The sequence below is a fragment of the Neofelis nebulosa genome, chromosome 2, assembly GCF_028018385.1.
Source record: "Neofelis nebulosa isolate mNeoNeb1 chromosome 2, mNeoNeb1.pri, whole genome shotgun sequence".
NCBI classification, from domain to species: Eukaryota; Metazoa; Chordata; class Mammalia; order Carnivora; family Felidae; genus Neofelis; species Neofelis nebulosa.
The window spans coordinates 128960660-128981098 of record NC_080783.1 but is presented as its reverse complement, the minus strand read 5'-3'; the positions used below and the strand labels follow the sequence as shown (position 1 = coordinate 128981098).

The 20439-nt window shown below is 46.5% G+C and overlaps 1 protein-coding gene and 1 long non-coding RNA gene across 6 annotated transcripts in view; one reads left to right on the top strand and one right to left on the bottom strand.

Annotated features, from left to right (window-relative positions):
- Nucleotides 1-20439, top strand: part of ELAPOR1 (endosome-lysosome associated apoptosis and autophagy regulator 1) — a 73526-nt gene that overhangs the window by 38030 nt on the left and 15057 nt on the right. For all 4 annotated transcript variants that reach the window (XM_058716316.1, XM_058716314.1, XM_058716317.1 and 1 more), the window contains 7 exons: nt 2436-2628; nt 7683-7830; nt 8532-8612; nt 9195-9300; nt 9434-9583; nt 15822-15910; nt 19786-19963. In XM_058716316.1, coding sequence (XP_058572299.1) covers nt 2436-2628; nt 7683-7830; nt 8532-8612; nt 9195-9300; nt 9434-9583; nt 15822-15910; nt 19786-19963 — 945 coding nt within the window. The remainder of the gene's footprint in view (nt 1-2435; nt 2629-7682; nt 7831-8531; nt 8613-9194; nt 9301-9433; nt 9584-15821; nt 15911-19785; nt 19964-20439) is intronic.
- LOC131504256 (uncharacterized) overlaps nt 2624-20439 on the bottom strand; it is a 42940-nt gene continuing 25124 nt past the window's right edge. Inside the window, exons 3-4 of one of the 2 annotated variants that reach the window (XR_009257884.1) lie at nt 5906-6075; nt 2624-4766 (exon numbers count right to left, since the gene is read on the bottom strand). This is a non-coding gene — a long non-coding RNA (uncharacterized LOC131504256). The remainder of the gene's footprint in view (nt 4767-5905; nt 6076-20439) is intronic. The other variant, XR_009257883.1, reaches the window with a different exon arrangement.

Below are 20439 nucleotides of genomic sequence, written 5' to 3'. Positions count from 1 at the left end.
ATGTGATTTCATGGATGCAAACTGGGTATCTAAATTTGCTTTTCTTTTCTTTCTTTCTTTCTTTCTTTCTTTCTTTCTTTCTTTCTTTCTTTCTTTTAAATTTAAATCCCATCAGGGGATAAAGTATGAGCAATTCCAGCTGTGTGCCAGTCAGCGATTTCTTTCTGTTTGCATACATTTTCTTTTGTGCCTGTGCATCTCTCTCCAGTCTGTACTTACCAGCCACAATCAGGCATTAGGAAAAGACTGTGATTTGCTTTTGTTCTTGAAAAGGAAGCCAGAGAAGATGAATTTCTGCACAGACAGACCTTTAAAATGCACTGGGCATCACTTCAGGGAACAAGAACCTTGCCCAGCTGTGGAGCTGACTGTGCGATCAGAAAAGCCGTGACTTGTCTGCAGCTCTGTCCCCACCTCTGCGACTCTGTAGTCACAATTTTTCTACAATTGGCAGCTGTTTCCCCTCCACTGTTCTTCTTAGCAGTGTAAAGGGATAAAACAGGGACTAGAATCAAGGAATACTTGGAGATTTGGAAAGGAGATTTAAATTCTTTTTTTTTTAATATTTATTCATTTTTGAGAGACAGAGCATGAGCAGGGGAGGGGCAGAGAGAGAGGGAGACGCAGAATCCAAAACAGGCTCCAGGCTCCGAGCTGTCAGCACAGAGCCTGACTCGAGGCTCGAACCCACTGAGCGCGAGATCATGACCTGAGCTGAAGTAGGACGCTTAACCAACTGAGCCACCCAGACACCCCGAGGGCATTTAAATTCTTTTAAAAAAAAAAAACCAAAAACTTACATAGTGCCTGGTTCAGTCGGTGAGCAAATAAATGCTTGTTAAACTACTGAACGGATATTGTGAAGATCTGAGCGGGACTGAGGTGTGACTGCTGCAAACAAGTGAGCCATCTTCAGGTAACTCCACCAGCTTAACCGAGCTCTTCTTATGTGCATGCACTGTGAACCACAGAGATATATAAGGCACAGTCTCTGCCTCTAAAAGCTTAACGTCTGGTGGAAGAAGCAGACATTCATTCCTCCATTCATTTTTTCAGCAAAACTATACGGAGCCCCTACTATGTCTGTGCCAGTTACTGAGTCACTGTCCCCAGAGGAGCTCAGAGCCTAGCAGGAGGCACACATCAATATGATGTATTCATATGAGATGACAAAGGACAGGAGATACGGGTGCCTAGGGCTCAGGAACAGCTCGGGGAACTACTTGGGCAGAGGTTTGCAGGTGGAAGAACACCAGACACATTCAGGGAAGAACATGTGGTCTGGGGTGGAGGCAACGCATGGAAGGTGACGGTGACAGATGGGGCTGTAGTGGAGCAAAGCCTGTAGTGGGAGATCAAGCTGGAAAGTTAGGTTGAGGAAAAAATTGCAGAAGATTTTGAATGCCTGGCTGAGAGCTTAGATTCTATAACCCAAGGGGAGTGCCTGATGATCTCTTAAATAACAGGAATAATAGTACCTACCCGTGTTTTAGAAAGATACCTCTGACCACAGAATGAGCAAAAGCAGGAAACAGGGAACTAGTTAGGAGGACTCTGTAATCATTGAGCTAACAGCCAGGAGAATCCCAACCAGCATGGTGGCAGTGGAGCCAGAAAGGAGACAGAGACCAGAGACTCGGGGAAATTCATGGCTGAAGGGCTGGGCACCGTTCAGAAGACCATGGTATGTTCTACTGGAGAGCTCTCAGAATAGCCAAGGCTGTCCCTCAGGAAACGAAACCGTCAGGGACAAGTTCACTAAAGCAGAGCTCCCACAGCCCTAAATTTTATTTTTTAATTTTTTATTAAAAAAATTTTTTTTTAACGTTTATTTATTTTTGAGACAGAGAGAGACAGCATGAACAGGGGAGGGTCAGAGAGAGAGGGAGACACAGAATCTGAAGCAGGCTCCAGGGTCTGTGCTGTCAGCACAGAGCCCAACGCGGGGCTCGAACTCACGGACCGCGAGATCATGACCTGAGCCGAAGTCGGCCGCTCAACCGACTGAGCCACCCAGGCGCCCCCAATTTTATTTTTTAAAATAACAGCTTTATTGAGATATAATTTGTATATCATAAAATCCACCCCCCTTAAAGTGTAAAGTCTAGTTTTTAGAATATTCACAGTTGTACAACCACTATCTAACTTCACAATATTTTCATCACCCCCAAAAGAAACATCATATCCGTGAACAATCTCTACCCACGTCCCCTCCCCCCAAGCCCCTGGCACCATAGATCTGCTTTCTGTCTCTGTGGATTTTCCTATTTTGGACTTTCCATATAATGGGAATCATACAAGATGTTTTAAATCTTAGTGGGTCAACTTCTGGATCTTGATCCTCTGCTCCTCATTTTAGGGTGCCCACAGGCTGCCTACTCCTCCTGGTGGCAGTGGCCTCACCATCCTGCCCTTGTCCCTTCTCTGCATTCCAGCCTTTTCTTGCAAAGCCGGGGAGTTTCTGGACATGAAGGACCAGTCCTGTAAGCCATGCGCTGAGGGCCGCTACTCCCTTGGCACGGGAATCCGGTTTGACGAGTGGGATGAGCTGCCCCATGGCTTTGCCAGCCTCTCAACCAACATGGAGATCGAGGACACCACCACCGAGTCCACTGAGAACTGCACTGCGTGAGTGCCCCCTATAGTCCCTTCCCCTGTGCTGGGCTGGGGAGGATGGAAACCAGGGAGCCAAGCAGCCAAGGGTTAGGTTGGAGCAGCTTCCCACAGGACTGTTGGACATAACACCCACCTCAGCCCACTCTTACTGATCCAAGCTTATAGTGACTGACAGGCGTTGGTGAGGGGTAAAGAACAGGGGGAAATAGAGAGGGGTGGATATGGTGGATAAGGGTTAAATGGCCCCGTCCACTTAAAATAGAACCTAACTGGATTTCTGCCATGGGATTTTGGATCAGCAATAAGCTGCCTCAACTTGATTGCAACCCAATGTGTAAAGTGCTAGGTATCTTCCTGGCTTTGGTGTTAACTTCTAAAACTGGTCAGTCCAACCTGAGTTTATAGGTTTGAGGGAGATAGACTAGGGCCAGATCTTTGGTCAGTGGTGGGTGGGATCTTCCAAACCTCTTGAGACCCTGGTGACCAGAAAAAATTTTCTAGCTCAGAAGGAGATCTTTTCAGTACTTGAAAAGCTCAGCCCCAGGTGCTTGAGTAACTGGTGAGTGATCCTTATCATATCTTTTGATATTTAATTCCAGGGACAGGAATTAAATGATGTGCCTTCTATGTGTCAGGCACTATTCTAGATGCTTTACATATATTACTTTCTATAATTCTCTCAAGAACCTTCTGAAATTGGTTATCATTATTTCCTTTACACAAATGAGGAATTGGAGGCTTAGCAAGGTTAAGTGACTTGTCCTTTGTTACCCAGCTTAGAACTGGTGACATTGGAATTCAAACCCAGTCCCAAGCTCTCTACTGCCCCATGAAGCCACCCTCAGATAACATTTAGTGTATGCTAGGCAATGTCGGGTCCTAGGGAGGAGAAGCAGAGGGGTGCACAGATGCTCTTTGACAGATAAGATGCGAGGAAAGTACATGAAAGTTTCTCTTACCCCCAAGTAATCAAAAGGATAAAAGGAGTTAATGATTGTTTACACTTGGGTCTCTAAAACTGGGACCAATGTGTCCCGTTCCTACACTTAAAAAGAAGGCCCATTAGCGGAGCCAGGCAACAGGTATTTTATAGTCCGATTTTAATGTCACTTTAGAGTTTAACATTATGTGTCAAAATCATTGGCATGACAACGTTGGCAACAGAGATAAAGCCAGGGAGGATTAAAGCTGAAAGGAGAGCCATTTACATCCTAATAGAGAATGTAATTGACTCCACCTCCCCACCCCTGCAACAAGGTGCAGGCCCGGTCACCCAATCAATTCTTACCCGCTTGAAGAAAGGGTTTCTCTCTCTGGGGACGTCACTGAGAGTCCAGAAATCATTACCTCTCAGCAAGACAGGATGTGGGCCAGTTAATAACAACTTGTGTTTCCATAGCACACACTGCTTCAGGGCCTGCATCTTAAGGCATCCAAGACATCCCTGGGAGGGGAGAAAGAATGTTTTTCCTCTGTAGAAATGGAGACGAAATGGCCATCTAGAGAGGCTGTGTGATTTCCTCACCGCCCTCAGAAAGGCAATAATTGAGCTAGTACCGAGATGTTACCCGAACCCATGTCCACTGTCTCCAACCTGACCAGAGCCAGCCTCCCCGCTGTTCTGCCTCCGGCGCCCCCAACTCGTCTCAGCCTCTGCTCCAGCCTCTGCATGCCACTGGCTGCCAGCAGCCAGACCGAAAAAACACAAGTCCAACCACCGTACTTCCCCACTCGAAACTCCAGATTCTGTGGATTCCTGTTGCTCCTGGAATAAAATCCAATACCTTGTCGCAGCCTGCGTGGCCTGCCTGGTCTGGCCTCTGCCTTCTGCCCATTTCTCCAGCTTCACCCAAATGCCTTCCCTCTGGCTTACTGTGTTCCAGCCACGTGGCCACCATACTCCTTCCCTCCTGGGTCTTTGGACATGCTCTTCTCCAGCTCTTCTGGCTCACTGCTGCTTCACACTCAGGTCTCTGCCTGAAGGTCACTTCCTCGGAGATGCCGGCCCTGACCCCACAGATTCCCGTCACATACACACTCTTGCACCATCTTGTATTTCTCCTTATGGCACTTAGCAGACTTATTACTATGTGATCAATTGTGTGATTAGTTAAGTTTCCTAATCACTTCCATGCCTCGATTTCCTCATCCTAAAAAAACAAAACAAACAAACAAAAACAGTGTTAAAAATAGTATTCTTGTAGGTTGTGGTAAGGATTAAATGAGATGATCCATGTGAAGAATTCAGAGCAATCCCTGCCACTAGAAATCAATCAACACATGTTGTTATTATTGAATGTGAAATGATCTTCACCAGAGACAACTCTGACAAAACCCAGAATTGTGATGCCTTTTGCAAATGTAGCCCACTTATGGCATCCTTTTAATTATTCATCTCACTCTAGGAGTTATTTATGGAAGATGCCATGGAGCACATCAGCATTAAGCGTTGTCTCTTTTAGCAGGAGAAATCAATACCATTCGATTAGTTGTGGTGTCTGGGATGAGCTCAGCGTAGGTATTTGAGAATAACACTATTTTTTTTAATGTTTACTTATTTATTTTGAGAGAGAGAGAGAGTGGGGGAGTTCAGAGAGAGAGGGAGAGACAGAATCCCAAGCAGGCTGTTAGGGCAGAGCCCAATGCGGGGCTTGATCTTACGAACCGTGAGATCATAACCTAAGCAGAAATCAAGAGCTGGTCGCTTAACCAACTGAGCCACCCAGGTGCCCTGAGAATAACACTATTAAAGAACTTGAGGGGCGTCTGGCTGGCTCAGTCAGTTGAGTGTCTGACTTCAGCTCAGGTCATGATCTTGTAGTTCTTGAGTTCAAACCCTGCATGGGGCTCTTTGCTGACAGCTTAGAGCCTGGAGCCTGCTTTGGATTCTGTGTCTCCCTCTCTCTTTGCCCCTCCCCTGCTCTCTCTCTCTCTCTCTCTTTCTCTCAAAAATAAATAAACATTAAAAAAAATAAATAAGGAACTTGAAATACATGCTATTATTCTAACAAACATAGATCCCCTTAACAGACCACTGTTAATACTTGCCTGGGCTGGTCTCAGGCAAAACAATGAAAGAGTGGGATTATCTTTGGTCACCATTTTCTACATTAATCTATATAATTCTGAGGCCCTCCTATGTGCCAGGCACAGGGCTTGGTCCTGGGGCTACATTAGTGAGCAAGATAAGTCTGGTCTCTGCCCTTACAGCATCTGTAAGCCAGCCAGGAAGACAGACAATTAAAGAAGAATTAAAGAAGAATTAGAATATGATCAGAAGAGGGGGCACCTGGGTGACTCGGTTGGTTGAGCATCTGATTTTGGCTCAGGTTATGATCCCAGGGGCATGGGATTGAGCCCCTTGTCGGGCTCTGTGCTGAGCCTGGAGCCTGCTTAAGATTCTCCCTCTCTCTTTCTCTCTCTCCTTCTCTGCCTCTCTCCCCTGCTCATGCTCTCTCTCTAAAAAAAAAAAAAAAAAAAATCTATCTATCTATCTATCTATCTAATCAGAAGAAGCCGAATTGCAAATAAAGAAAAGATGCTCAGCCTCACTAATAATCAAAGAAATAAGATGTAAAGCCCAATGAGACACTGTCTCTTACTACATCACATTGGCAACAACTTTACAGTCTGACCATTCCAAATTTGGGGAGGACGTAGAGGAACAGGAACTCTCTCACGTGCTGGCGGGCGCAAGTTGGTAGCAACTACTTTGGAGACGGTATGGCAGGAGCTGGGAGAGCTGGAGGTTCACATGCCCTCTAACCCAGCGGTTGTTCTCCCAACCACCTCCCTCAGACACGCGTACGAGGAGCAGAACAAGAGTGTTTCTAACGGAGTGGGTACAAGAGCAAAACACTGGAAACAACCTAAAAGTCCACCAATGAGTAATGGGTAAATAACTGTGGTAGAACCATGCAAGGCAATATTATAGAGTAGCAGAAATGAAAAAATAGCTCTGTGTGAATAGGGATGAATCCCACAATCATCATACTGAAACGAACAAAAAAAGTAAGTTTCAGCACACATAAATATGATGCCATTTACACGAGGTCTGAAAACGTGCAAAACCATGATCGTAGGGCATATTGTTTAGAAATACCTGCATAATTATTAAAGGATAAGGAACCATGTGCAGATGGTAAGCACCATATTCTGGAAAGTTGTTACTTGGCTGAAAGGAGCAGGTGGTAGTCAAGGGCTTGAGATTAGCTGGGTGTACACCAAGGCTTCTGCTATATTGTATTTCTTAAGCAGGGTGGGGGTCTTCAGTCTCTCATAGTATGTGTAAGTGAAGTAGAGGAGAGTTATGGCTACGAGAAGAGAATCTGTGAGAGCTCAGGGTACACATAGCAGAGGCCAGTAGAGTCAAGGGGGACTTCTCAGATGAGGTGACGTTATTTTAAGACATGAGGAGGAAGTAAATCGAGGGGGAGAGGAGGTAGTTTGTTCCAGGAAGAGTGAACAGCATGTGGGAATACCCAGGGGGAGGGAAAGTTTGGCAGAGAAAGTGAAAGAAATGCTGCAGGGCTAGAGTCTAGAAGGTTCTCTGGCCTTTCCTCTTCCCAGTTGCCAGTTACATGCAGCATCTAAAAGTGGGCATTTCCAGAAAAACAGGTGGGATAGATTGGATGGACTCTCGGTTTCTGAAAAACAGCAGTGTCTGCTAAATTTCGTTGACAGCTTCGGAATTAGGCAGACTTGGTTTTGAATCTCAGCCCTGCCACTTGCTGGCTGAGTGATACCGGGGAGGGTACTCACTGAGCCTCAGTTTTACCATCCATTAAATGGGAATGAAAGGAAATCATGAATATAAAACGTGTAGTTCAGTACCTGGGAGGAAGACAGGTGGGGGTACACCTACCTGTCTTCCTCATGTCGGCTGTATCTCCAGCCTCCTTGATCCAGAGGTCATTCTTTACTGAGAATGTTCGTGATGAAATTCCCATTTGCGAGTCACAAGTCTGGAATTCCACAGAGACCCAGCAGGACATGAGACCTGCACTTCCCACAAAGCATGATGGGCCGTGCGCCTGCCAGTGAACTTGGCTCTCGTTCCCTCACAGGTCCAAGTGGGTTCCCCTGGGTGACTACATCTCCTCCAACACGGACGAATGCACAGCCACGCTGATGTATGCTGTCAACCTGAAGCAGTCTGGTTCCGTCAACTTCGAGTACTACTACCCAGACTCCAGCATCATCTTCGAGTTTTTTGTAAGCCCCTGGCCATGGGGGAGGCTGGGAGGTAAAGTCTCTCCAAGGCTCAGATTCATTTACAGGATCACAAGCACATTTCCGGTTGGGGATTTTCCACAGTTGTCTTCCCTCTGGAGAGAACTATGGACAAATGGGCTGAGACTTCAAGATGTGGGGAGAAAGACAGAAGTTCGGGGGCTCTGCAGGGGCAGGAGACCCTAGGCATTCTGCCTGCTCAGACATGAAAACAGCATGTAAAGGCTTCTGAGTTATGAGTTATTTTTTCGGTGTTGATGCATTGCCTTTAAAATAATTTTTTTTAATGTTTATTTACTTTTGAGAGAGACAGAGCGTGAGCAGGGGAGGGGCAGAGAGAAAGGGAGACACAGAATCGGAAGCAGGCTCCAGGCTCTGAGCTGTCAGCACAGAGCCCGATGCGGGGCTTGAACCACGAACCATGAGACCATGACCTGAGCCAAAGTCAGATGCTTAACCAACTGAGCCACCCAGGCACCCCTGCTTTGACGTTTTGTGTGTATAACTAGCTCTTGCCCTGCTTCAGGACTCGTGTTTTGAGCTCAGTCCCCAAAAGAAACTGGAAACTCTTCCCCCATAAGAAGAGCCCTCTGGAAGGCTGTTGCAGCATGGGGGGGGGGGGGGGTGAAGAACCCATTTTCTTGGAAAGCTTTGACTCTGTCCCCAAACTCTTGCCACCTCAGGTTCAGAATGACCAGTGCCAGCCCAACGTGGATGACTCCAGGTGGATGAAAACCACAGAGAAAGGGTGGGAATTCCACAGTGTAAGTATCATACCAGCCTTCTTGGAGCCTTTCCTGGGGCTACCAGAAAAGGGATCAAGGGCTTTTCTTCCAAGGACAGTTTCCTCCTGGTCTGGGCTTCCCACCCCTCTGTCCCTAGAAGGCAGGGGTTTGACATGATGAGGATGCCATAGTTTCTGTCCTCTTGAGTTGACAGAATATGGGTGTGGGCCGACTTGCTCCCATGGCTCGACCCCAAGGACCAGCAGCTTCGCAGGGTTAAGGGCCAGGTCTTCTGGGGATACACAGAATCAGAGAAGAGTGAGGGAAGTCCACTCACCCTCCTGTCAGCACCTTCAGGCTCCTCCATGGGTCTTACCTTGGAGATGCTCGTAGTATATGTGGGTGAGGGAGAGGCCATGAGGGTTGTAAGAGGAGACTTCAAGGCAGAGAGGAGCTAAACTGATCTGGGAGGAAGGGCAGAGCTGAGGAAGTTGAGGGAAGGGATCAGAAGAGGTGCCTCCACGCAGACAGTAAGGGGAAGGATCCCCACAAGAGGCTAATCCGATGGATTAGGGATATCCATCTCTGCAGCTAAATGAACTTCCTGTTTGCGGTTTCTAGGTCGAGCTAAACCGAGGCAATAATGTCCTCTATTGGAGAACCACAGCCTTCTCAGTGTGGTCCAAAGTTTCCAAGCCTGTGCTGGTGAGAAACATCGCCATAACAGGTACCAAGGGGGAGTTGGGTCCGGCATCTGCTGCTGATTTCCTAACTCTGTGGGGGGGGCTGGTGAGGGCCGGTCCCCAGGCCTCAGTCTCTAGGCTCAACCGTTGCTTTTCTATGTTGTTCGTCCTCCCTAGGGGTGGCCTACACTTCAGAATGCTTCCCCTGCAAACCTGGCACATATGCAGACAAGCAGGGCTCCTCTTTCTGTGAACTTTGCCCAGCCAACTCTTACTCAAATAAGGGAGAGACTTCCTGCCACCAGTGTGACCCTGACAAATACTCAGGTGATGTTTCTGAGGGTGGGTAGAGTTTGGTGGAGGTGGGGAGGGGGTGATAACCAACAAACATGGGGAGAAAACAGGAAGGAGAGCATCCTTCTGACCATGCTGAAGACGATGCTTCTTAAACCCTGGTTTCCTGGACACTGGAAGAGCCTTGCTGATCCACACTCCACTGATCACTCTGGAAACAAAAATGAAATCGTCCAACAAGTAATTATTGAGCCCCTACTATGTGCCAGGCCCTAGGTGCTTGGAATACACCAGTGAACAAAATCGACAAAGCTCCCTGTTTTCATGGAATTTACATTCTGGTGGGGGGGGGGGCGGGGGAGGCAGACAATAAACAGTAATGATAATAAATATATAATAAATTATAGTACATTAGACAGTAAAACGTGCAGGGGGCTGTGGCAAAAAGAAAAAGCAGTTCAGGGTTACAGGGATTAGGAAAGTTGGAGAAAGGGGTTGCAATCTTTTTATTTTTTTCCTAAGCAGTGAAATTTGTAGACACAAAACCTTATATAAGATTACAGTTGGGGTGCTTGAGTGGCTCAGTCATTTGAGCGTCTGACTCTTGACTTCGGCTCAAGTCATGGTCTCCTGGTTCACAGGTTCGAGCCCCGCGTCGGGCTCTGCGCTGACAGTGCGGAGCCTGTTTGGGATTCTCTCTCTTTCTCCTTCTCTCTGCCCCTCCCCTGCACTCATGCTGTCTCTCTCAAAATAAATAAACATTAAAAAAAGATTATAGTTATAAATAATAGATACTGTAAGTAAAAGGTATATGTTTATATATTTTAATTCATAACAATTATTATCAAAGTTAATTTAGAAGAGCCATGAGGCTGTGTTGATGAGCAAAACATTTTGATAGCAAGGGCTAAAGATGGAAGTTACAATCTTTTTACTACTTTTAGCAGCCTGAGCATCCATTGAATTCAAGGGAGGCCTTTTCAGGAAATCCAGGGTTCCTTGGAACATAGTTTAAAAACGAGTGTTCTGAGGGAAAATAAGGGGACAGGTGTAGCAGGCTGTTGCTAGTCTCTGAGTAGCTTCCTAAAGCATCACAACTTGAGAAACAGAACTGGTCATTTGAGGGAGTCCCAGGGTAGCAGGGCTATGGTGTAAGGTGGGCAGTCTCCCCAGAGGACCCTCTGCTCAGGCACCCCAGGCATTAGCACAGCGGCCAATCTCTAAGACAGGTTCTAAACAAATAAGCCGGGAGGGAGAAGGAGTCCCTTCGCTTTCCCTACAAACACTCATAATTATTCCAGTTTCCTTTTCTTACCCAGACTCACATACACACCCAGCTCAAGGCTTTCTCTCAAGCAGACACTCAAACCTGTCCACAGACACACCCTTCAGCAGGTGTTACACTATGTGTTTGCTTGGCCAAGACGAGCCACTGACCATGTGAACTGCTTGGTTTTTACACTATTCCTAAAACAACAGTCCTGTTTATCTACACAGATCTTGCCAAATGAGTATAGTTTTCAGCAAGAACAGGAATGTTGAGATCTTGAGGGATGTTTTTAATCCATAAGCCTAAATTCCTGTTTTTCCACTTGCATTTCTCATTCTCCTTCCCTGCTCTATCAATGGTAGCCTTTGTTGGTCTTAGTCTCCAGCTGCCTTTCCAGCCCAGCAGCTGTACAAGAGTTTGAATGGCAAGGTGGCTCTAGAGAAACCGCCTGGGAATGTTTTGATCAACTCTGTATGTAAACTGATTGTCATCCAGACAACTGTTACAAAAGTGTTCAGTGGGGAGTCTGAGTTTTTGAACTTTTGACACCAGGTTCTCAATCCACCTCTTTGACTAGAAAGTGAGTTTTTACAATGACTTGACTCTTCCAGAATACAGGGTCAGTGGGAGGCTGGGGAAATGCAGAGAGAGAGAGAGAGAGAGAGAGAGAGAGAGAGAGAGAGAGAGAGAGGCGGGGGTGGGGGTGGGGGAGAGATCAGAGCCTATGATGGACTGTGCGTAAAGGGAGGTCAGAAGACCCTGTGAACATTTAGTCATCCATTTACAACTAAGTCCTGAGTGCCGGCCAGGTGCCAGGGCTTGGGCTTGGTGCTAGAGTTGGAGCTGGTGCCTACCCTCTACCTTATGTCGGAAAGTAGGAACGCCGTTATAGGAACACCTGAATTTAGTAACCCCATGGTGCAGTAGCTGCTGGGATAGGAGCTCTGAGTGTAGCACACAGTAGAGGCAAAGAAGAGAACTGGTCAGTCCTTTACTGTGGAGACAGGAAAGGGTTCAGTGGCTGTGGTCTTGAAAGATGAGTTGGTGATTTGACGGATGGTCTAGAAGTGTAGCCAAAGCCAGAAGGCTCAGGGATCTTGAAGAAACTTGGCATGGCAGGAACTGACTTGGAGAGACCTAGCATCCAAGGCCAAGAGGTGGGCAGGCAACAGGCCATCCACCAGCCCTTCTGTGCCATCGCTAAGCATTTGAGATTTGATCCTATCAGCAGGGATGGGGTGGGGGGGCATTAAAGAATTTTAGCTGGGGAGTAACATGATCTGGCTTGTGATTTTGAAGGACCACTCTAGCTGCCATTTGGAAAATGGATGAGGAATGGAACAACTGGAGGTGGACGCCACAGTCCAGAGATTTTGCAACAGGCATCATTGCCGGTATCCAGGACCTAGACTAGGAGCTGATGGGACTGTATCTGTTAAGGACAAAGACTTGACTAAACGCATCTTTCTTATTGATAACTAAAATTTGATCATTAAGATGAATTCCTTTGTGTTACATTGAATATTAGGGACTTACTTCCTAGTAGAACAGCTTTGGGTTTAAGAGCATGGACTCCAGAACTAAATTACTAAGGTTCAAATCCCTGCTCCACCACTTACTAGCTCTGTCACCTGGGGCAAGTCCCCTGTCTGTGCCTGAGTTTCCTCATGTATAAAATGGGAGTGGCAATAATCCTATCTACCTCATAGTGTTATTGTGTGGATCATTTGATTACTACAGATAAAGGATTTGGAACAGTGCCCGGTATGTAGTAAGCACGTATTTTATCATAGCTGACCCTTGAACAACATGGGGACAAGGGGTACCCACCCCCCAGGTAATCAGAAATCCACATGTAACTTTTGAGTCTCCAGAAACTTAACTACTAATGACTGGAAGCCTTACTGCTAGCAAAAACAATTGATCAACACATATTTTGTATGTTTTGTGTATTATATACTGTATTCTTACAATAAAAGAAGCTGGAGGAAAAATGTTATTAAGAAAACCACAAGGAAATCTACTCCTGAAATCATTGTTGTACCATATGCTAACTAACTTGGATGTAAATTAAAAAATAAATAAAATACTAATAAAAAAAGAAAAAAAAGAAAACCACAAGGAAGAGCAAACACGTTTACAGTATATATACTGAATATACTGAATATATTCAGTATATATACTGAATATATATATATATATATATATATATATATATATATATATATAAACCCAGTCTGCATATAAGTGGACCCGCCTGGTTCAAACCTGTGTTGTTCAAGGGTCAACTGTGTTCATTTCCGTCAAGGCTAGTCCCAGCTGTCTTCGCTTAATATGAAAGTACTTTTAGCATAGGTAACAACAGTAAGACGTCACTTGGATGGTACTTTACAATTTACCAAACATTTTCTCATGTATTACTCACAGCAGAGTGCAGGACTGATCTCCCTGTTTGTAAATGAACCAAGGGCAGCACAGAGAATTCGAGGGATTTGCCCAGAGTCTGAAGTGGGGTCTGACCTGGGCCAAGCATTCATTAGATGCTTGAACCTTCAGGGGAAATGTTTTCCTGTGATGCAGTGGATCAGGATGACAAGACCTTGTACTCTTAGAGGCGGGGAGAAGGTCCTGGAAGGAGGTGGGAGGCTCAAAGAGAGACACTGGAGTCCCCATGATAAACTTTATCTTCTTACAGTTTTGCCCTGGGGCCAATGCTATAGGAATCACTTTTCACTCCCTCACCAACCATCTAGGCTGATCTTTCAAACTTGACTAGTACCCAACTTAAACACTTTGATGAAACCTGAGCTAGGGAAGTAAGGTCCGTCTCAGCATTTGGGTTAATCATTTCTTAAAACTACCTTAGCAGTTGTCAGTGTGTAAACAGCTGGACCCTTTTTGCTGAAACCTGGAGCTAGGGCATCAGGTTGAGCAAATATTTGACAGAGAAAGGTCCTTGTGCAGAATGTACTTTCTTCCATGCAGCTTGCAATTTGCTAGACCCAATATGCAAGGTCCTGGGAATTGGTGTGTTTTCAGCATCTCCCCCCAAATTTCTCCTGGCCCAGTTTGTCAAAAACAGGAGTCCCTGGATCTCTCTGTGCTGAATGAGGCCTTCTGCTTGTTAGCCAAGTCAATGAGCTGAGAAGACTCCAGCTGTCTCTCAGGCAGTATTTCCCTCTTGCCCAGACTAATAAGACGGGGACAGAAGAGGTGTGAGAATGCGTGGTTGAGGAAGCTCCCCAGGGCAGGCCAAGGAAGCTGTAACTAGGAGATTCTCTGATCTAGGAACTCATTTGGTGCCTTGGAAAGAAGAAGGGATCAGTTGGGAAATAAGCCTTCGCTGGGAAAGAGAGAAAGAAATTCCTCAATCCTTATTTAAAATCCCATGACAGTTACCAGATAGAAATCATTCGCACAAACCCAGGTAATAATAGTTACTAGCATTTAGTGAGTCCCTACTTACGATGTGCCAGGGATGTGCTGGCTCCAGTGAGGTGGATATCATTATTCCTGCTCTACAGATGAGAGCACTAAGCCTCAGGTTCAGTAACTTGCCTGAAGTGACACAGCTGGTAAATGAAGCAGGATCTGGGGTGCCTGGGTGGCTCAGTAGGTTACGCGTCTGACTTCAGCTCAGGTCATGATCTCAGGGTTTGTGGGTTCGAGCCCCGCATCAGGCTCTGTGATGACTGCTCAGAGACTGGAGCCTGCTTCGGATCTGTGTCTCCGGCTCTCTTTGCCCCTCCCCCACTCATGCCATGTCTCTCTCTTTCTCTCTCTCTCAAAAATAAATAAACATTTAAAAAAATTTTTTTTAAAGAAATAAAGCAGGATCCAAACCCAATTCTGTCTAACTTAAAATCTCAGTCCACTCTATCACACAGCCTGTCAGATAATATATAGAGTGAGGAGGTCTCGCTTGTATTAAATGTTTACCTGCAGGTGACAACAATAGTCACTGTGGAAATGATGGAGACAAGTGTAGTGGTAGTATTGTACTGGCACTCTATAAAGCCATGACTTTTATTTTGGGGAAGTAAAGTCCCTGGAAATTTTTAAAAATTTATTTTCAAAAGTTATGTATATTTTTCTGGATAGAAGAAACAGGTCTTTTTACAAATTCTCAACGTGTTTGTAATTCAGAAAAGGTGAAATTCATTGTTTCAAAGAGGGATACACCGAAATAGTTCTTGCTATCGAGGCACTCATAGGGTTAAAGCAAACTGACATACAGAGAGTAGAATAAATAAAATGATAGTTAAGACGGTTTTTATTAGGAACAGGTCAGGGTTAGAGATGGCACCAGGATGTTTGGGGGTAGGGAAAGTGGAAAGAGCTCTATATCTTTTTTTTTTTTAATGTTTATTTATATCTGAGAAAGAGAGAGAGTGAGCGCGAGCAGGGCAGGGGCAGAGAATGAGACAGAGACAGAATCTGAGGAAGGCTCCAGGCTCTGAACTGTCAGCACAGAGCCCGACGTGGGTCTTGAACTCAGGAACCGTGAGATGATGACCTGAGCTGAAGTCAGATACTTAACTGACTGAACCACCCAGGCACCCCAAGAGCTCCATGTCTTAAGTGGAGTCAGAGGAAATTATCAGCTCATTTGTGTAGGATGGTTGCATGGAAAAGGGAAAACAGGATGCGGGTTTCAGGAACTTACATTAGTGGCGGTTAACCTGTAAGATGCTCTTTCCAGCTAGTCGCCCTCCTCACTGGTCCCCTGGCCGGTCCTCTTCTCTCTGCCCCTCCCCACTGTGCGGGCCCAGTGGCTTCTGATAGCACTAGGGAGAAGTGCAAAGGGGGTATCTGAGCAGGGCTTTAGGGACCGGAAGTGAAACAAAGGGAAGGGTGGGTATGCAGGGTGTTCTACCCCCCCGTCAGTACCTGTGTTGTGCTATACCCCTGGGTCTTAGAGGTCACAGGTCATGAGCAAGTGGGCAAGAGCTCTGCTTTCTTATATAACTTCAACTATTTGTCCTTACTTTTGCAACTTAGAAAAAGGATCTTCCTCCTGCAAAGTACGCCCAGCCTGCACAGACAAAGACTACTTCTACACTCACACAGCCTGTGATGCCAACGGAGAGGTGGGTAGCATGATCTTGGAGCCCCTTTGTCCCAGATAGTTCCTTTGCCTGCTCCTTGGGCTTTACCACATTTGGAGTTCCAGAGGTCAGCGAAGCTGGCACCAGAGAAAACCCCACAGACCTCCGCAGTGACCCTGGGGCCAAGGGGGGAAGCAAAACAAGACGGCCTCATTCATTTTCAGGTCAGAGACTCGTTTTTGCCCCATTTGTTCCGCTCCTTAGTTACATGTGCTCTGTTGCAAAAAGCCATTTCATTTTCTTTTGCTTGGTTTCTTCCATTTGCTTATTAGCCCCTCTGGGCAATGACTGCCTGTCCATGCACACTTATTTCCTCATGGAACTCATCAGACTTGTCCCCTTGGTGCTGCTTTTGTGGGCTGGCAAAGGGAATTGATTCCTACTTCCTGGCTCACTGGAGAATGGCCTGACTGTTCGGTCTTTGCTGGTTCCCTCTTTCCCCCAGGCTTTCTGCCTCAGAAAGACTTTCCTTTGTAGTCTGCATCGCCACTGAGTCAGCAGGCGTGTTTTGAGTATTAATGCAGTGCCAGGCTTGGTACTCAAGTTGGGGACTCTGCGGTGACAGAAGTGCCTGCCCTCGGGGAGCTCGCAGTCCTAAGAAAGAGGGTGAGGGAGGAGAACAGGGCCTGACCAAAGCAAGAAGAAAGATGCGCAGGGCCCTGGGAGAAACCGGGAGAGGAGTGACCAGGACTTGGGGGTCCAGGAAGGCCTTTCACTGGTCACATGTTCATTTCAACAGTCAGTCATGGTACTAAGCACTCTGTATACAACAGTCAACCAAACAGAGGGAACATCTACTCTTATGGAACTTAATTCTTGCTGGGGCACAAGTGGAGAGAGAGAGAGAGAGAGAGAGAGAGAGAGAGACAACAGATGAACAACAAATTAGACTATATCAGTAAGTGGAGGGAAAAAAATAAAAGATTAGGAGACAGAGAATGACAGAGGGTGGAGATACTATTTTAGAGAGGGTTGGGATGACATTTGAGGAGGTGACATTTGAACAGAGACCTGAGTGAGATGAGTGGGGGCCCCAGCGCTTTCCAGGCAGAGGGCACAGCAGGTGTGGAGGTCCTAAGACGATTTGTCTTAGATTAGACGTTCTAGATGAGTTGTCTGTATCTGTATCCCTAAACCACAGCCTCTCAGACAGAGAGAATGAGAAGTTGGGAAATCTGCATTCAGCATTAAGCATGTGCTTGGCTCTTAGGGTGCATAGGTGTTTGCCGGCTGGATGGCTGGATAGATTCTCCTTTTGCCAAATAAGCACGGGATAAAGTCTGGTCCTTAGCAGTGGCTGTTTTTCATAATCATCTCCTACTCTCCACCCTCCCCCACCCCTTTCTTCATGTTTGGAGCATCATTCCCTTGCCCAACAGCCAAGGGAGAATGGCTGCACATGTCATCAGTTGTACCTTACATTCAGTTCTGCAGTGTTTGGGGTTCTGTATGACCTTGAAAAAATTATTTTCATTTTATTGGCATCAGTTGACTCACTAATTAAATGAGGACACTTAATACTGCTCCTCTTCTCCCCGCTTGGCATAACATATGACTGAATGTGGCTCTTTGCTTCCTTCTGCCCCAGTCTCTCCCCTCCCAGGCCCAGGCCAAGGCCCTCTAAATCTGTAGTGAGCTCTGCTGCCTGCCAGCCTGGCTGCCTGCCTTTGCCTTTGGATGCTCAGTAGGGCCAGAACCAGTGCTCTGCCTTAGCAGCCCAGCTAAGGCTCAGGGGAGGAGCCCTGAAGCGTGAGTGCACACGAACATGGGTTCATCAGGAATGCTTTACAGAGCTCTTGTGATTTGTGCCTCATGCCCACACTGGTTCTGCTGAGTCTCATGATTTCACTTTGCCTTCTAAACTGTATTTTTAAAAATATTTTTTAGAGTTTATTTATTTTGAGAGAGGGAAAGAGAGAGCACATGCGGGGGAAGGGCAGAGAGAAGGAGAGACAGAATCCCAGACTCTGTGCTATCAACCCAGAGCCCTACGTGGGGCTCCAACTCATGAGAACATGACCTGAGCTGAGACCAAGAGTCGGACACGTAACCCACTGTGCCACCCAGGTGCCCCTAAACTGTATTTAAAAAAAATTTTTTTTTAACATTTATTTATTTTTGAGACAGGGAGAGACAGAGCATGAACGGGGGAGGGTCAGAGAGAGAGGGAAACACAGAATCTGGAACAGGCTCCAGGCTCTGAGCTGTCAGCACAGAGCCCAACACGGGGCTCGAACCCACGGACCGCGAGATCATGACCTGAGCCAAAGTCGGACGCCCAACCGACTGAGCCACCCTGGCGCCCCTAAACTGTATTTTTAAATCAAGGGACGTAACTCGTAACTCGAGCTGACTCCCATGATTGCCCTGGTGACCTTTGCCGTGCCTCGGGGGTTTCTCAGGGACTAGATTGGCCAATTCACTGGGGCTGCTGCATGTGCTGCTCTAAGGGATGGCCCAAGTCAGTCTTCCTGCTCCCCAGACCCTTCTCTCCATGAGACTCAAGGGGACAGGCTGAGAGCGCCTAGGTTAGAGCACAAGCCGAGGGCTCTGGCCATTAGCTTCTCTTCCAAGGGAAGAATGTCTTCACAGCTGAGCTGAGCAGGGAGAGGAGGAGCTCTAGCACTCACTGTCAACAAAGACAGCACAGGTTCCTTTTAAGACTTGTCACTTCTTATCCTGAATAGAATGGAAAGATGCCTTATTCATCCACCTTTTCACATATATGGTAGTGCTGCACAGATTATCACATCAGCATAATCCACAGAAGTACTTTTTGTCTCTGACTCAGCCCAAGGACCACATAGGAGGCTTGGAGCTGCTGAACCAGGAGCCTCCTGTAGGTCAACCCCTCTTCTGTATAGATGCCTCCATCAGAAGAGTAGGGATGGCCCTAGTGAATGACAGATACAGTGCTTCCCTTCCCCACTGATGTGATAGCTGACCATTCCTCTTCCCTCCTCCCTAGCTTTATTGAGATGTAATTGACATATAACATTGTGTAAGCTTAAGGTGTACAGTGTGTTGATTTGATGTATTTGTATATTGCAAGATGATGACCACCATAGCATTAATTAATACCTCCACTATATCACTTAATTACCCTTTTTATTTTTGCAGTGAGAACATTTAAGATCTACTCCCTTGGCGACTCTCAAGTATATACAGAAATACAGTACTACTAACTGTAACCACCTTGATGCACCCTTAGATCCCCAGAACTTATTTTGGTCTTATAACTACAAGTTTATACCCTTTGGCCAACATTGTCCCTTCTGCCTTGATGTCTCAGAGAACACAGTAGCCATAGATTGTTATTATGTGATTGTTGCCCTTGCTAGATGGTGAGCACCTTAAGGGCAGGGGGCCATGTCTCATTCATCTCTGAGCCACCAGGTCTGGCACACAGATGTATTAGGCTTTCTAAAATGTCTATTGAGTAAATGAAAAGGCAAAGAAAATATTTGGAAGACAAATTGGGACACCCCTTTCTATGTTTTGGGGTTTTCATCAGCTACTTTTCCCGTGACTTTAGTAGTGATAAGATTCTACATTGGAATCAGAGCTTTCTCTGGAGACAGCTGGTCCTCCCATGACCATTCCTTCTGTCACACAAGTCCTCATTAAGTATTTCCCTCTTCATCCAGTCAACATTCAGCAAATATTTGTCGAGCACAACCATGTGCCAGGCTCTGGGCTAGGGTCATGGGAGGCACTGGTAACCAAAACAAGTTCCCCACCCTGGTGGAACTTTCGTTATAGCCCAGAGTCCTCCCACCTCACCCCATTCTCGAGATAAATTCCTAAAGATGTGCCAAATGCCACACAGGCTGAGCGTTCTTAATCCATTTCTGCAGACACAGCTCATGTACAAATGGGCCCAGCCGAAAATCTGTGGTGAAGATCTCAAGGGGGCCGTGAAACTGCCCGCTTCTGGTGTGAAGACCCGCTGCCCACCCTGCAACCCAGGCTTTTTCAAAACCAACAACAGCGCCTGCGAGCCCTGCCCTTATGGCTCTTACTCCAACGGCTCTGGTAACCTCTTTATCTGCATTCTACCCGTTCCCACATCACCCACATGGGTGGTCAGCTGAATGTGCATTCTGTCCTTCCAAGGATGCAGTAAGGACCGGGCCACTCTGTGGACTAAGTTCAGGAGAAGAGAGGGCAGGGTGGGACCTGTCTGCAGGTCAGAGTCATACTTGAGAACTGCCTGCCTTCCTCCCTATTCCAACTGCGAATGTGACTCGGGCTTGAAGTACCCAGTCCTCACCACAGAGACTGCTAGCATGCAGCAGGGATGCTAACCAGAAGGTCTGGGAAGCTGGGATGGCCAGCTTGACACAATCGGAGCCATAAGCCATGCTGCAGAAAGGAGTTGGGAGGATTTGTGTGCCTATTCATGTAAATGCATTTACTGATAATAATGTGACAAATAATATGAACTACATGCATCAGACTAGGAGACACATTTAAGTCTCAAAATGAAGAACTTGGTGAGCAAGTAGGAC